At 36.3% G+C, this 16266-nt stretch overlaps 1 protein-coding gene across 2 annotated transcripts in view; it reads left to right on the top strand.

The window, feature by feature from the left end:
• Nucleotides 1-2347: 2347 nt before the first annotated feature.
• LOC129730696 (TNF receptor-associated factor 4) overlaps nucleotides 2348-16266 on the top strand; it is a 79758-nt gene continuing 65839 nt past the window's right edge. The window contains exons 1-2 of one of the 2 annotated variants that reach the window (XM_055690228.1): nucleotides 2348-2712; nucleotides 3161-3224. In XM_055690228.1, coding sequence (XP_055546203.1) covers nucleotides 2645-2712; nucleotides 3161-3224 — 132 coding nt within the window. In that variant the 5' untranslated portion in view covers nucleotides 2348-2644. Of the gene's footprint in view, nucleotides 2713-3157; nucleotides 3225-16266 lie in introns of both variants that reach the window. The other variant, XM_055690227.1, reaches the window with a different exon arrangement.

Raw genomic sequence — 16266 nt, 5'->3', positions numbered from 1 at the left:
TTGAATTGCCAAATACGATCCAATGAAGGTATTTCCATTCTTTACTTTCCAAGAATATAGTGATGTTGTATTACAAGTAAATGAGTTTCATAATGATAAAAGTATAATGTATGAGATTTGACATAATATTTTTGAAATAAGTTGTGCTAAAGAGTTAGTAAAATGGAAAAAATGATTCCTAATTTTGAACAATTTAATTCCTAGCAATGCCGAGAACTTAAATTAAACTTAAATTAAATTGGTTAAGGGTTTCGAAGGTAGCCCGTTCATTTGATTCCAATTTTAATCAGTTGTGTTTCTGTGGCAATGAAGTTTTGTGATTTTCACATTTTGTTACATAACGAGGTAGCTGGACCTTTCAATTAACACTACTTTTGTGAAAATAGGCTCAGTAATCTCTGAGAAAAATGAATGAGTTTAAATAGCCTCTGGATAACGTTTCTCTACATAACTGTTGAACCACATGTTTAATCATCACGAAATTTATAAGTTAAGGGTTTTGGAGACAGCCCGTTCATTCGACACCAATGAAACCAATGAAATCGGTTGTGTGGTTTATTAGATATTGATGTTTCGTGATTTTTACATTTTTATATATAACCTCTGAACTAAAAGTTCGATTGTAATGAAATTCTTTCATTTGCAATTAATTTCATGAAAATCGGTTCAGCCATCCCTGAGAAAAGTGAGTGAGCAAAAAAAGTTGAACATACACACACACATACACACATACATACATACATACAGAAAATGCTCAGTTATGACATTCGGCCATTGGGACCACTTTTATAACTTTTTTTTCTGTGTGGACTCATCACTGCGACCAGAGATTAGATCTATTGAGATTACCCAGGTGTTTTCTGTACTCCGCACTTCATATTATTGGCAGTATCATTATTGAAAGAAGTGATACGCTTATCATTCATATCCATGCTTGTGTGTAAGCTTCACCTTTCCGTTTCAAGCTTACTACTCTATACTGAGCCTCTGTCCATCCTAACAATATCGCCTAATTACAATTCGCTGGAGAGAACTTCCATACGTTGCTCACAATTGAGAAAATTGCAAATGAAGTTCTAATTTTGAATTTATGGTAAAATAACTTTGATCGTATGCCTTTATTTTCAATATGGGACAGGCAAGGTTTGGTATTTTCCAGTAATTTTCAGAACATACTTTAAAATTTCTACAAGCCATATGAAAATATGAACAAAATTAGATACAATGACGGAATAAACTTGAATTTGCCTAAAAGTCATATGGGACTCTTATGCTTTTTAGGCAGTGAACGAGTTGTAATACTTATGTTTGTATTTTTATGTGGTAACTCCTCTCAATACACAGGAGGCTGCATAAGCTGCTTAAAATAGGTTCCCTATCCCAATTGAAGTGCAATCAAAGCAGTGAATTTCAAATTGCCGATATGTTTTTGTGCAAATGGTGGCTAAAATGAACAGATTGTTTTGATCACAGAAATTGGATCATTACCAGCATTCAACATTAAACATTCCAGCTATACAATTCAAGATCTCAATTCATTTTGCAATTGCAATCTCTTTCTATTTTGCGGTATGCGTAAGATATCATCTTTTTGGCTAGAGCAGATGTCATTGTTCACGAAACATCTGTTGAACGTACATAATTGTGTTGCTCTTGCATACTCATTACCGTCTGCTTTTCCACGGTTTAAAATATCGGCAACAAGTACATGCAGGTACCTACTTGCAGCGAAACAAGGCCTGTCATATCAGCTATTATTATAAATGTGTTACTCTTATAACCCGTTTGCAGTATCAACACACCCGCTGCATGAGGTTGCGACTGCGCGACCACTGCAGAGTAGCACCTTGGGAACTTACTATGACAAGCGACGCTGTTGTTCTGTGATGCAGACGACCTGTAAATGTACAGGCGGCAGACTGGTGGACAGTTTCTTGATGCGTCGTCGTCTCTCGGATTGAATCGAGTGCATCTGCATTAGCCTGCATGCTGGTGTTGTGGCGTGGCAGGCTCGCGTTGCCAGATGACATGGTTTCTTAGGAAGTACACGCAACCTGCTTGATTTGCACCGATATCATGTACGTAGTGGTGATATACATTAACCGATATTCTAGGTAACTTTTGACGAATTATTGAATAATGAATAAGAAGGACAAAGTGACAACAGATTACGGTAGACATACTGTATGCACAGGTAACAGTAATAAACAGTTTCTTGAATAAGATATGAACCATTGAACTCTCCTGCCAGGCCTGGCCTGGCCAAATGGTCGCTTGCTTGGTCGGTCCAGGAAAAGAGAGTATCAACCTCCAGCGGTTTATGCAACTGCGGCAGTTTTTATTGGTGCTTCTCCTTGGATTGATGTACGACCCGGCGCGATTCTAAACGTGAGAGACGTTGCTGTTTATTGCTGTTAGTTGTAAGACGGTGTTCGGTAAACATTCGATGAGTTTTGTTGTGTTGTTATTAAACCGTGAAAGAGAAAGATCCTAATGATAGATTTGTTTGTAGCTTATGTTTCGGTGGGTGTTCAGTATTGAAACATATCAGTTTTGACGGTGAACCGGTAAATCTGATGCGATTGTATTTATCGGTTTCATGACACAATAAATACGTGCTGTTCATATTGATATTTTTTTCATAATGATAGAATTAAGTGATTCTGGTAGTAGCGATGGCATTTCTACTGGATGTGCAACCTACACGTTTAGGTAAGTGTCAATCACAAGAACGAGAAATAGACTATGCTATAGATTTATTTCAGTGCCTGATAATCGTGAATGAAGACCAATTATTATGGACAGCTCTGCGCCCACTCGATAAAACACTTGAGAAATTCATTTTTTTATCGTTGATAGGGATAGGGACAAATATATCCACTATCCAGGCATTTATTGAAAGACCAATCGAAACACTTTTAAATACATTATATACCATAATAATAATATAATGTAATTCATCACACAATATCGTTTGTTTCCTTCTCGGGGCGCCTCATCTTTTCGGTGCCTGTCTTCTTTTGAACTGACCGTGAACTTGCTGCTGGAAACACATGGCTCGACGCTGACGATATAATGATGGCTGTTTTGCTACGACGATCCGTTCGGTTACATGTGGGCTGATATTACGACTTTAACGAATGCCGAAAACGTTTAGCAGGAACAGCATGACCATCAGTCAACCGGTACCAAATTTGGTAACATCGAAAAAAGGCTATGCAAAGGTAAGTTCTAAGAAACATTGACAGTGAAAAATCGATTCTGTATAATACAGTCGAAATATTAAATGTTTGGACACTATTTCCACAATCAGTTACTTAGTAAAAGGAATGTTTGCGATTCTCTTAGCCTCGTAGTTTTTCATAATACTGATAACATAACGCTGTGATTTAATACAGTAAGGTCTTTTTTACACGTTTTTTTACGCGATTTGCTTTTCTTAATTACTCAAAAACGGTACAAGATATCAACCTCATTTCAATCACGTTTTCCGTTTCAGACCACTAGCTACCATATATAAGTTTCCAAAAAAAATCACAATTTTTATGTGAATACTGGAAATTTAATATATTGAATTTTGGTCTGTAGATTGACCACTATCATATTCAAACGAGTTTCAAACATTTTAAAACGGTTTTCTTCGTTATATTCGCCACTCAAAAAAGTCTTTTTTTTTACGCGATCCCATACAAATTTGAAACGCATCCCTCGTGTAAAAAAAGACCTTACTGTATTTCATTTCTACACTTGGTTTTTAATTTATCTTGCCCCGTCAACCAACTTTTGTTTGTTTTGTAAAACCTTTAATATTTACTAGATTTTTCAAAAACATCTGAGTTTTCCATTTTTAAGTGAATTAGAGCAAAATCAAATCCGATGCACTAAACCTGTCAAACTGAAAAAAAAACCGTTTCTTGAATAACTTACTTATAAACTCTGCTGTGTAACTATTCACTGGATTTTTGTAATATTTTAGGCTTTCTTTGGAAAATCCAGACACACCGGAGACGACTACATTTCATGAGTTTTATCATTTTATTGAGATATTTTCCCGATGTATTTTTTTTAAAAACACATTTTTTGTCCTACGGTAGACTCCTACCTTTTTAGTTCAGACGTCATTTCATGCGTACGATGTTCTTCTTAGTATACACATACTTCTTTAAAAATGGTTGGTGGCCGTATTGGTTCCCATTAATTTAACAAACAAATTCATAAGTATTTTAAGTTACCAGTCGAGTTTTATTTTCCGTTTTTTTCGTTTACCGATTAATTTGTTAGTGGAATGCGAGATGCGTAGGTGCTAACTCGCAGCCACCTTTTTGAAATGTTCATTTAAATTGGACTATAGTATAATGCATAGTGGCAGCCTGTGCGGACAGCTGTTAGCAACTGTAGAATGGAGTGGTGAATCCTACGCAAAACTGGCTCAAGAAGCGGTCAACCGAATGCCGCCGGACTGTCGTGGGAAATAATAGGAGAGGAATTTCTATTGTCAGCAAGTGGATTTGGACAGCAAATATATAACAACGTAACAGGTCGAATGAAAAAAAAACTCGAAAATTAACCCAAGAAGCCGGCGCAACTTTATTGCCGCCTTCGTGTTTTTTATTCGTCCAAACCTGGGTCTTTGTTTTTATTTAGTGAAAATATTTCAATGTGCATAATGTCTTCATGTCTCACATGTCTCTCACCCTTAGACTAAGCGGAGTGACTTCCTGATGAAATTGTTGCGGTGGCTGAACAAGAATTTTTCGATTTTAACGATGGGGCTGGGAACGCGTGGTAGTGATGAATAATGTGGGCTTTGTTTTTCAAGCCGAGAGATTCTGTATATCTCGTGGGTGGCATCTACTTTTGATTTTGTTTTATGATTCCTAATGAGCGATGAAAGTTTTTGCGATGGTGAAATATAGGATGTAAAGCCTGTTTCTGTTCATTTCGGTGGCAAGCTATTCTGATACTGATAACACTCTAATTTGTTTTTTTTTGCTCGAATATTAATTTTCGAACTTCATGAACCAGTACAAATGACATCAGGTTCCATATACAGTTTGAAGAAATACTTCAATATTTCTGGTTAAATAATTAGTTTTACATCACCAGAACTCAATTCGTATAAAAGGCAGTGGATGACAGCTTTTTTTTTTCTTTTCCTATAGAAAACAATGTAGATAATCTATCTTCGATGTAGCAGGAGGAATGGCAGCATATTATACCCAAATGCATTTACGTTATTACCGTCGTACGGTTCGTAAATAAAAATTAACTTTAATTGGTTTTTCCTAACGAGAGAGCTCCGTGCATAGGGCAGAAAACAAAAATAAATAATACCATGGTAAACATGCATATGTGCATATGTGAACCGATGTCAGAGACAAAAGAGGTTATTCGTTAATAGCTTAGAAGTATGACGCTATTTTTAGATGGCAAGTGCTACCAGACTATTTGGTGCACATGTACTGTGTAATAAATGAATGGCATTGAAATTTCTATAATATGCATAAAGGATGCTAATTGTAACTTTACGATTTTTGTTGCACATACCTAAATCTACAGTTTTATTGTTCAACCAGAAACGCTCAGTTGCTCTCGAGGTACGATGCTGGTCTGAGTCAGCGTATGTTCGAATCCCGGCTCGGAAGAGACTGTTAGTAACAGTGGGATCGTAGCGCTAACCCCGTAATTATCCAGTACGCTAGCATCTAGCCGTGAAGTTTATGTCAAATAAACAGAATAACGCAAGCCATCGCGGTTCTTGTTCTAAATAATAAGTGAAAGAATATAGTTCAAGACTTATTCTGAACACATACAGGAGAGTTTATTTAGATTGCATCTTTTTGTTTAGCATGGAATAAAGCTGTAATAGTGCATGCAATCGATGATCCAAGAGATAGACCGGTCTGATTGCACTGCAACACCATCTCACAGCATCCAAGGTATTTTCCAGAACACACTTCAGTTAAGTTACTAATATCTGTCTGCAGGAAATTTTCCTATCGTTGCGCTTCTGTTCAAGTGACCAGTGTTACCATTCGATGGAACTAAAGTACCGCACTGCTGTAGATAACATTACAAGCATTAACGACTTCCTGTGCGGGTTCTCAGTTAGTCTTAAGGAGTCTTGACTTAACGTTCGTTCATGAACTAATTACAAGGGCCCGGTGTTACGCGTTCTGATTCGGTTCGTTGAGCACTTGCGTTGAACAAAATCTAAATCGGGTTGACAGAAAATGGGATTTGGAAACCGTATCGGTTTGTCTTTGTCTGTTTGCTTTGGGATGTTATTTCATATACCCAAGAGCTTCCCATATGCCACATGTTGGCTGGATGGGCTTTACGTCGAAACTGTGCAGCAAAATAAATCTTTTTGGATCACGTGTTTTTTGTATAGAGTTGCTGTCCGGAAATTCGTTCCTGCCTGAAATAGCTCTGATGATGGTTAAGTAGTAAACAGAACGTGCCTATAGGTGGCCTTAACACGTACACAGATTGAAATGAAATTTAATCCTTGCTACATAGAGGGCAATTTCACTGTATTTATTTAAAATGGTTTTAATTTCAGATGTGCGTGCGCGAGCTTGATATAGACAGGTTTTGAAGGATCTATGAATGTATGTGTTGTCAATTGTCAATAGAATTGTTTGATTATGTGGATATAAGCAGTACCCTTTTCTTTTGTTAACGATTCTATATGCCTGTATGAATGTAGAATTGACTCTCTAACACACATTTCTCATGTGAATATCGTATTCTTAACGATTTATACCGTTTTGTCCAACTCAAATATAACACATAAAGTTAAATAATTTCATTTTTCAGAATTACTGTATCGTGATAAATCTAGATTTATTAAGAATCCAGAATGACAAAACTAGTTATATTTATTTATTCAGAAAAAATAATAAAAAAATGATCCGTTACAGTCTCGATGAAATTTCGTATTTTTTTCAGAAACCCATCGTCAAAGTTTGGACTCTCTGTTCGTCAACCGATAGCAATTATTTTAATCCACGATCTCTTTATGGCTACAGCATCCCGAGTTATTTTGGCACTCCTCTTTAATTTGCACTTGACAATTGCCCAACGTTTTGAGATTGAATAGAATTGTTCTTAACACCTTCCCAATGTTAGCATTTGGTTGTAAGTTCCACTACGACTCGTCACGTCACCTGATCCACCGAACAATAGTTATACGGTCATGGAAATCTCATGCACGGTCGATTCAGCCACTGTAAACGAATTTGTTAAAGGTTTTCCCAGAAAAGCGCTATTCCCACTGCTTCCGTGCTGTGTCCGTGCCGTGTGTAATCCGTGCACGTTTGATATTGATTGCATTTGTTCCTACGAAGTCACATCGAAGCGCCGTACCGAGCCCGAAGCACAGCCGGGTTGCCGCCGAAAGAGAGACAAAATATTGTTGCCGACGATACTAAGACTTTCCGGAAAGTGCACGGCGGGCACTCGCGTAGATGTGTATGTAAAGGATGTCAAATCAAATTGCATCACGGGAAATTACCCATTGGGTATTTTGTCTTGAAAATTTGGGTAGAAGTAGTTTGAAGGGTATTGTTTACATTATATTTCTATCACTAACAGTTTTTCGAAAATTGGAAAAAAAGTCGTTACCCGAAAAGCAATGTCGCGTGTTGTGAAAGCGTTTACGCACAATCCCAAAACTGCGGTTTGGGATGTGAGCATGAGCATGAGCATGATTGACCACCCGCGGTTGCTACTCCGTTATTGCCAGATCAGATGTAATTACACAGAGAACCAACGGATGATGCTTGGGACTGACATACATCCTCAATGTGTAAAAACTGAAGACCTTAATCTTTTTTATTAAGCAGTACCAGCGCCGGCCGCATTCGAATGCAGATCAATGAAGGAGTGTGTATAGAAATATGTTGGCGTGATACTCGCTTTATTGGAAGCCGAGAACACCTCTGTACTTCCACGAGAAATCACTGGGATGTTGAAAAAAAAGGAATAAAGTTTGCGGCAGGATTCGTTTTGGTAAACGATGTGCTGAACTCGAGCACCGGGTTCATAATGACATAATAACAAATCGCGCATATGAGTTCATATTATCTTCCATGGAAATCATAACGCGATTCGAACTAATTCTGGTTGATGATGAAACACTGCAAAAAAGGAAGGCGAGGATATCGAACCTATGACTCAATTAATACATAATCAAATATTCGGACATCTTTTTATGATGTCAAAAACACAGCATAGCACACTTCGATGAGTGAGAACGTTTCTACGGTGCACATAGGAGCAGTGGTGGGCACCATTTCGCTAATTCGCTAATCGCTAATTAGCGACGCTAAAATTCAGTTAGCGGTTTAGCGATTTGTTTGTTTTCGTTTGTTTTACCAAAAAAGATCAAAGTGGTCCAAATCTTACAAAATACGAGCAATAAATATAGCGATATGACCATTTACATATTGAAAAGTTAGCGATTAGCGATTAGCGAAAGTTCCGCTAATGTGGGTTTAGCGTTTAGCGATTATCGAGCTAAATTTTCCGGTTAGCGGCTTAGCGATTAGCGTCGCTAAATTTTCGGTTAGCGGTGCCCACCACTGCATAGGAGTAAATACGTTCAAAACCTGATCATAAGTGAAAAATTCAAAGTAAATCAACTTTGTATTGTAGTGTTTTATTTTGATGTGTGGTGTATACTTGATCACTTGACAGCTCATCAACATCCAAAAGTTATGTTTACGGTCTTTACGAGAGGTTTGAACCGACCGCAATTCAACAGTTTTTTGTGCATGATAATGACGCTTTGATACCGTAAGCTAAAATATAACGTTCCGAAGATAAACAAGTGATTTTTAAATTAAACAACGATGGAGATTGTTAAAGAATGTTAATCGAACAGAAATGTGTACTTAGCATGTATGCTAGTCTCTCCAAATACCCAGGTGTTTGTCAAAATCAATATAATAAAATCCAAAACATTTGTTTTTATAAGATAACTCAAAATGGGATAAGTTATGTTTCCGGCAAAATCCGGTTGAACGGCTTATATTACGTGAAAGCGCTAATATTTTTGGCTATTTGGTGAAGAAAAACCTTCCGGATGCTTCCGGTCTCGTGTTTTATCGCTATGTGAAAATAATCAAGAAATTCTTATTTTTTCGCTTCTTGGATAGTTGTAGCCTTGGTTACCCAAATGCAACTTTGTCAAACGACTGAAATGTGTACTGAAAAGTCATTTCATGATAAATTCAAGTATTTGGATGAATTTTGACCCGACTATGATTGAATTTTAATTTCATTATAAGAAATGTCATCCATCACTTCAAGGTGGGTTACTCCATGCAAAAAATTAGGATAATTCCAATCATTTGTTTTTATTATCACAGTATGATAAGTTTTCAGTGCAAAAAATTTTTTAAAATAATTATGATCAGGTTTGATGATCTAAGTGTTCCGTGTGGCAGTGTGTGCTGCGAAACCTCTAGTCAACAACAAAGATGCTGCGATTTCGAACTGATCACAACTTGGGGACGGTCTGAGCCATATAACTTCCATTTTATATCACTTTACTAGCAAAATCCATAACTCGCGAACGTGCCACTACCGACAGATAGAGCTCAAAAATTAATATTTGTTCAAAGGCTAGAAAAATCATAAAATAAAGGGAAAGTCACGGGCCCGGAAACAGTACATATAGATGCTGACGAAGTTTAATTGTCTCATCATGGATGATAAGACTTACGTCAAGACAGACTTCCAGTAGCTTCCGGGGCTACTATTCTACACTGCCCAGCGCAAGTTTGATGTTCCGGAGGAAGTCAGGAAGCACAAACTTTCAAAGTTTGCCGAAAAATACCTGATTTGGCAAGCGACCTGCTCGGGACCTACAATATGATTATGAGTGGTACCTTCGTACCCAAGGACATAAACTATCAGAATATCTACATTTTTCGGCAGTGAGAAAAGAAATTAGAGATATTTATATCTTTGATTTATTTCTTTGATATGAAAGAAATTATCAGACCGCCTTCTAAAGCAATTCTGTTTATAGAAAAAAATCCTTGCGGCTGCAATTTAATTTTTGCTTTGGAAAGAGGCTCTTCTATTCAATACCCGCGTCTAAAAAATAAGAACTGAAGTATGTTTGTTTATTCTCCAGCTTTTTTTCAGTTTTAAAAATGCATTGAAAATTTGCAGATTTTTTTCATGCGGGGTAAGCCCGCCTACCAACGGGGTAAGATCGTCCACCAGCGGGTGAGATCGCCCACCACCGGGGTAAGATTACTCACCATCTGTTGCGAATAACAAATATTTTCAGGTCCAACATGGTTGATTTTATCGGTATAGTGTCTTTGGCAAAGTTGTAGATATATTTTTTTCTTTAAAAAATAATTCCTCTATCTCTTAACACAAAAAAGTTAGAATTTTGGATATATGAAAATCTTCTGTAACATATGCTCGCCGTAAGGTGGATTGGGACAAATGGAACCTAAAGGAGTTTATAGTACTTCAGCTTAGCTTCAAGGAAAAGTATTGATATCATGATTCCACTTGCCCCTTTTTAACCTATACGTTCTTGAGGTTATCAAAAAAATAAGCTAAAATATGATATAAAAGTCCAGGAGATATATGACCTTTGGCAAAAATGGGTGTTTTGTGTGCCCCAACAATTTCTCCGAACAATACTTTCGTGTAAAATGCAACTAACAAAAGTTAAGTACAAAAAAACTAACTTTTAAGTAAGTTCCATGTAATATACAGGGTGGCCACTCAATATCAATTTTTGATTTCCCGGTTATTTCCCGGTTTTCCCGATGATATTTAATAAAATTTCCCGGTGTTTCATTTTTAAAACATATGAGAAAAAAATCAATTTTTACATGCTTATTTATGCCTTGCAAAAATAGTGTTACAAAACTATGAAGAACATTTCTCCTTAATCGTTTTTAGCTGTTCGTCGACGTTAGCGAGTACCTTCATAGTCATCTGTTGCACAATTTTCGCCCTCTTTATCTCCAAATCGTTGACAATCTTCGCCTTCTTGCTTCCTTCTCTGTCAACCTACTCTCGAGCATTCAGTGCTCCTGTATCAGGATGCCAATGAAATGCATGGGATAAATTTAGGAGTTGGGGCATAGAGGTTTTGTCTTCTCGAAAAATGTCCTCAGGCAAAATTTCAAGCGGACTTTAAGAAGAAGAGCCTCAGAGTGACGAATGAAAAAATACACATGAAACTGTCAAGATGCATTTTGCATAATGCACGAAACGTTGAGATCTGTTCTTTCAAACATTTTTTTTCGAAAAACTTCGATTCTGGGACTTACAAAATTTTCGAGCTCGGGCCAATGGAATATATAATAAATTATCTCATGGTCCGTATAATGAATTGAATCGACACTCTGAATAACCAATTTGAAAAAAATATTATTGACTATCGTTTGTTTTTGATATAGAAAAAATCTGAAAAATCTTTAACAAATAGCTCTTCAAGGTGGCGTCTTTCCCCAACAAAATCCAAAGGTCGAACACAGAATGAAAAAAACTTTTTGTTTTTCTGCGAAACACTTAATATGGAGAATGTTGAAAATAATAAAGTCTTGATTATTTATATTATAAACGAAATTTCAGCAGATATTGACCTAGTTTCCGCAGCATGACAGACGAACACAATTGATATATATTCTCTTCGAAATATGTCACTTGCCAATGCCATTAAAGTGATCCGCAATATAAATGTGCTGCTTGTGATTAAAATCATATCAAAAATCGAGAAGTACGTTCCGGCCCGGTTTGAAATAAAATCAAGACTCGATGTTTCCGGTCCTATCTGACTTTTGACCGGAATCTATCCGATGCGATGTCGAACACTCATTCACAAGAAGTTTCAATACGCCTCCCGCGACGCTGGTTACTATTTGACTTCTTTAAAAATCTGACAATATATGTCACGAAGCAGTAAGTTTATCCACATGACCTAGCCTGATTTTATTTGACGCATATCTTGCTGCGAAGCCGTTGTCGACTTTGGCTGAGAAACTAACAACCAGCTTTCCCCTAACCGGCATAATCATGCCAGTTAGGTCATCGTGCAAAAAAAAAAACAGGTTTTCATGTTGACATATCCTCAGAAACCGTTGAACAAATGAAACGGCAGACATGAAGGAGGATGATTTTCCCGGTGTGAAGCCTAATATCCCGGTTTTCCCGTATTTTTTCCCGGTGATCTGTAATTCCCGGCTTTTTCCCGCTTTTCCCGTTTTTCCCGGTAGAGTGGCCACCCTGAATATACTTTATAACTTTGTACCGAAAGAAGATAGGATTTTCATTTGTTCAACAAAGTTTCATATTTTTGAATCTTCCACAACTTTGCTGAACAAACTATTCTTCTATCTCTTGACACAAAAAAGTTATTTTATTTTATTTTTAGTATAGTAAACTTTTCATACTTTTCGATAATTTGAGAATATGCGGGTCATTCATACAATCAATTGTTCCGAAGACATTTTTAAGCTAGGATGAAGGTAAAAGGCGCTATGGAATTAAGTTCCAATTTTTGCCTTATTGGACCACTGTGCAGTGATGGCATGAACTCATGCAAAGTTGAACTGAGTAACACTTTCCCCGATTTGAATTTAACTTGAATTTGTTTCCTCTCGATTGTTTGAGTTTGTTTGTACCGCACACTCTGATCGATTGAGTTTAAATGCGTGCAATGCATGCAGTGCACGATGTATTCAACGATGCAGGCGATGATGTGACGTGATGCGTTTTGTTTTTAGATCAAATTTATGCTTTCAAAGGACAATGCAACAAACTGTTGCAGCAGACGCGGCGCGAATTTCATCGCAATTCGATTTTTATGCAATTGTTGTTTTGCAGGATTCAAACTCAAATCTAACTCAAGTGTACTGTACTGTTAGTTGGGTTTACGTGCAACCGAAAAAAAATGTGCAAGCACGTTTTAAAACTCAGTTGGATACGAGTGCAAAGTCACACTGCCTACTCTGCTCTATACGAATCAAACAAACCAGCCAAAAAAAAAATTCATTACAAAATTTTAGCTATTGAAATTTGTATTACTTCATGATCAAACAACCAACTAACCTTTTGTTTTTTTTTACGAAAGGACAAAACTACTATTTTAACCCGTAAAGACCCGGGACGGAACTTGTTTATTTTCAAAAAATTTCGCTCGTTCTCAGCACGGGAACGACCGATTTGGGAAAACTTGGAATTTTATTCAAGGGGAATAGTTGCTCTAAGTTTTGGTAAAGATGCCACCCCTCTGGACCCCTCCCCGTTTTCGTGAGAAGCAAATATGTCTGTGTTTTGCCTTTCTCCTAGAAAGGTATAGCATAGCAATCACTGGGAAAACCAAAAGTATAAAAGTGGTCCCAATGGCAGAATGTTATATACCACTCGACCTCTTTCGACGAACTGAGCATTTTCTGTATGTATGTATGTATGTGTATATGTGTGTGTGTATGTGCAACTTTTTTTTCTCACTCACTTTTCTCAAAGATGGCTGAACCGATTTTCATAAAATTAGTTGAAAATGAAAGGTCTAGTTGCGCCATAGTTTGCTATTGAATTTCATTTTAATCGGATTTTCAGTTTAGAGGTTATGTATCAAAATGTAAAAATCACGAAACATCAATATCTCAGAAACCACATAACCGATTCCAATAAAACTAGTTTCAAATGATCGGGCTGTCTCCAGAACCTTTAACTTTTAAATTTCGTTATGATTGAACATATGGTTCAAAAGTTATGTAAAGAAAAGTTATCCTGAGGTTGTTTAAACTCACTCATTTTTCTCAGAGATGGCTGAACCGATTTTCACAAAATTAGTGTCAAATGAAAGGTCCAGTTGCCCTATAGGTTGCTATTGAATTTCACAGCAATCGGATTGTAACTTTGTCCGTTGTTTATAAAAATGTGAAATCACATAATGAAAGTAAACATATTGACTTTCGCCTAACGATCACTGGCTAATTGAAAGGTAGAAAAATGATCAAAATGGACAAATCTCATATACTACTTGACTCAGTTCGACGAATCGAGCATTTTCTGCATGTATGCATGTATAGGTGTATATGTTTGTGTGTAGGTGTGTACGTGTGTATGTGCACCTTTTATTCACACTCACTTTTCTCAGAAATGGTCTGACCGATTCTTTCTACCTTGGTGTCAAATGAAGGGTCCGTTTAGGTTGCTATTGAATTTCATTGTAATTAAACTTTTAGTTTTGGCGCTGCGTCAGAATGTAAAAATCGCTCTTATATCTCAGAAGCTATGAACATAGCTGAATTCAAATTAATGGGCTTTTAAACCCTTAAATAATGAATTACATAATGTTTAAACATGTGGTTTGAAAGTTATAGAAAGAAACGTAACCCGCAGACTGTTTAAAACTATAGTTACGATCAAAATATGTGGCCTCAACATTATTTGAATTTCATATTGTATTGTGTAATATTGAAGTTGAAACTAAAAGTCATTTCTATCATTTCACTTTTTTGCCTTTCTCCTGGTAAGGAATAGCAATCACTGCAAAAAATAAAGATATAAAAGTGCTCAAAAGGGCCGAATGTCGTATATCACTCGACTCAGTTCGACGAGCTGAGCATTTTCTGCATGTGTGTGTGTGTGTGTGTGTGTGTGTGTGTGTGTGTGTGTGACGCTCTCCCAATCTCACTCGATTTTCTCAGAGATGGCTGGACCGATTTTAATGAAATTAATTGCAAATGAAAGGTCTAGTTGCCCTCTAAGACCCTATTGAATTTTATTGTAATCTGATTTCTAGTTTAGAGGTTATGTATCAAAATGTAAAAATCACGAAACATCAATGTCTCAGAAACTACACAACCGATTTAAACAAAATTGGTTTCAAATGAACGGGCTACCTAAAAAACCCTTAATTTTATGAGGATTGAACATGTGTTTCAGAAGTTATGGAAAGAAACGTGTTTTGGAGACTATTTAATCTCACTCATGTTTCTCAGAGATGGCTGGACCGATTTTCATTAAATCAGTGTCATATGGAAGATCTTGTTGCCCCATAAGGCCCTAATGATTTTTTTTTGCAAACGGATTATGACATTGCCTGTTATGTTTAAAAATGTGAAATCCAGCTATGTAAAGAAACATATTCCGAAGACTACTTGGACTGACTCACTTTTCTCAGAGATGGTTGACCCGATTTCCATAGATTTAGTATCAAATGAAAGGTCTAGCTGCCTCATAACACCTTATTGAATTTTGCTGTAATCGGACTGTAACTTCGTCTGTAATGTATCGAAATGTGAAAATCACGAAACTTCATTATCTTAGAAACTACACAACCGATTTGAACAGTATTGATATCAGATGAACGGGATAGTTAAGGGTTAACTGTGAAATATAACGTGATTTCAAAGTTTGGCTGCCCTATAGGTTCCCGTTTCATTTGATTGTAATCAAACTTAAGCAACCATTATGTTTTAATTTGTAAAACAACGAAAGTCTATTATCTCAAGTATTACACGACTTTTTTGAACATAACTAATGTCCTACAAACGAGTCATCTCTCAAACTTACAAATAACAAACTTCATAACAATTTGATATGCTGTTCAAAAGTTTTGGAAAGAATAGAAATTCAAAGACTATTCAACACTATACCTGCTTTGATCAATATAAATGGCCTCAACATGATTTAAATGTGGTATCGTACTATCTTAACGTTCCCGGTATCGCTCGTGATTAAATTGTTCGAAATTAAAGTCATTTCTTTTATTTCGCTATTTCTTAAACACTAACATTACGTTAAATTTCATATTTTATACTTCAATTACAACATCAATATTTTAGAACCCAAATAGTGCATATACCCTTTTATTGGATTTAAGCATTCATGTAAATTAATTTTTACAAATAATAAGTTTCAATGAGAAAGGCTGAGCCTGACCGCTAGGTGGATTAATTTAGGTTTTTTTCTAATTTTTTAAACAGATTGTGCAAACTCTGGGAATTTTCATACGTATCAATTGCTCCATGTATAAAATTATGTCAGGTAGATGAAATATGGTATGTAAGAGTGAATTTTGGAGTTTCCAGATTATTTCAGTAGAAAATCACAAAACTACGTATTTTCATAAAAATTCGAATAACAAAATCGTTCTTCAAATTTTAAGCTATACATTTTTGTAGTAAGGTCTCCTGAATCCATACGCGATGAAATATTTATTTTAGCATGCAAATATTTTGAGAAAAACGACTTTAATTTCGCTAAAGT

The sequence above is a fragment of the Wyeomyia smithii genome, chromosome 3, assembly GCF_029784165.1.
Source record: "Wyeomyia smithii strain HCP4-BCI-WySm-NY-G18 chromosome 3, ASM2978416v1, whole genome shotgun sequence".
NCBI lineage: Eukaryota > Metazoa > Arthropoda > Insecta > Diptera > Culicidae > Wyeomyia > Wyeomyia smithii.
The sequence above is the reverse complement of the archived record's forward strand: the minus strand, read 5'-3'. Positions and strand labels throughout refer to the sequence as shown.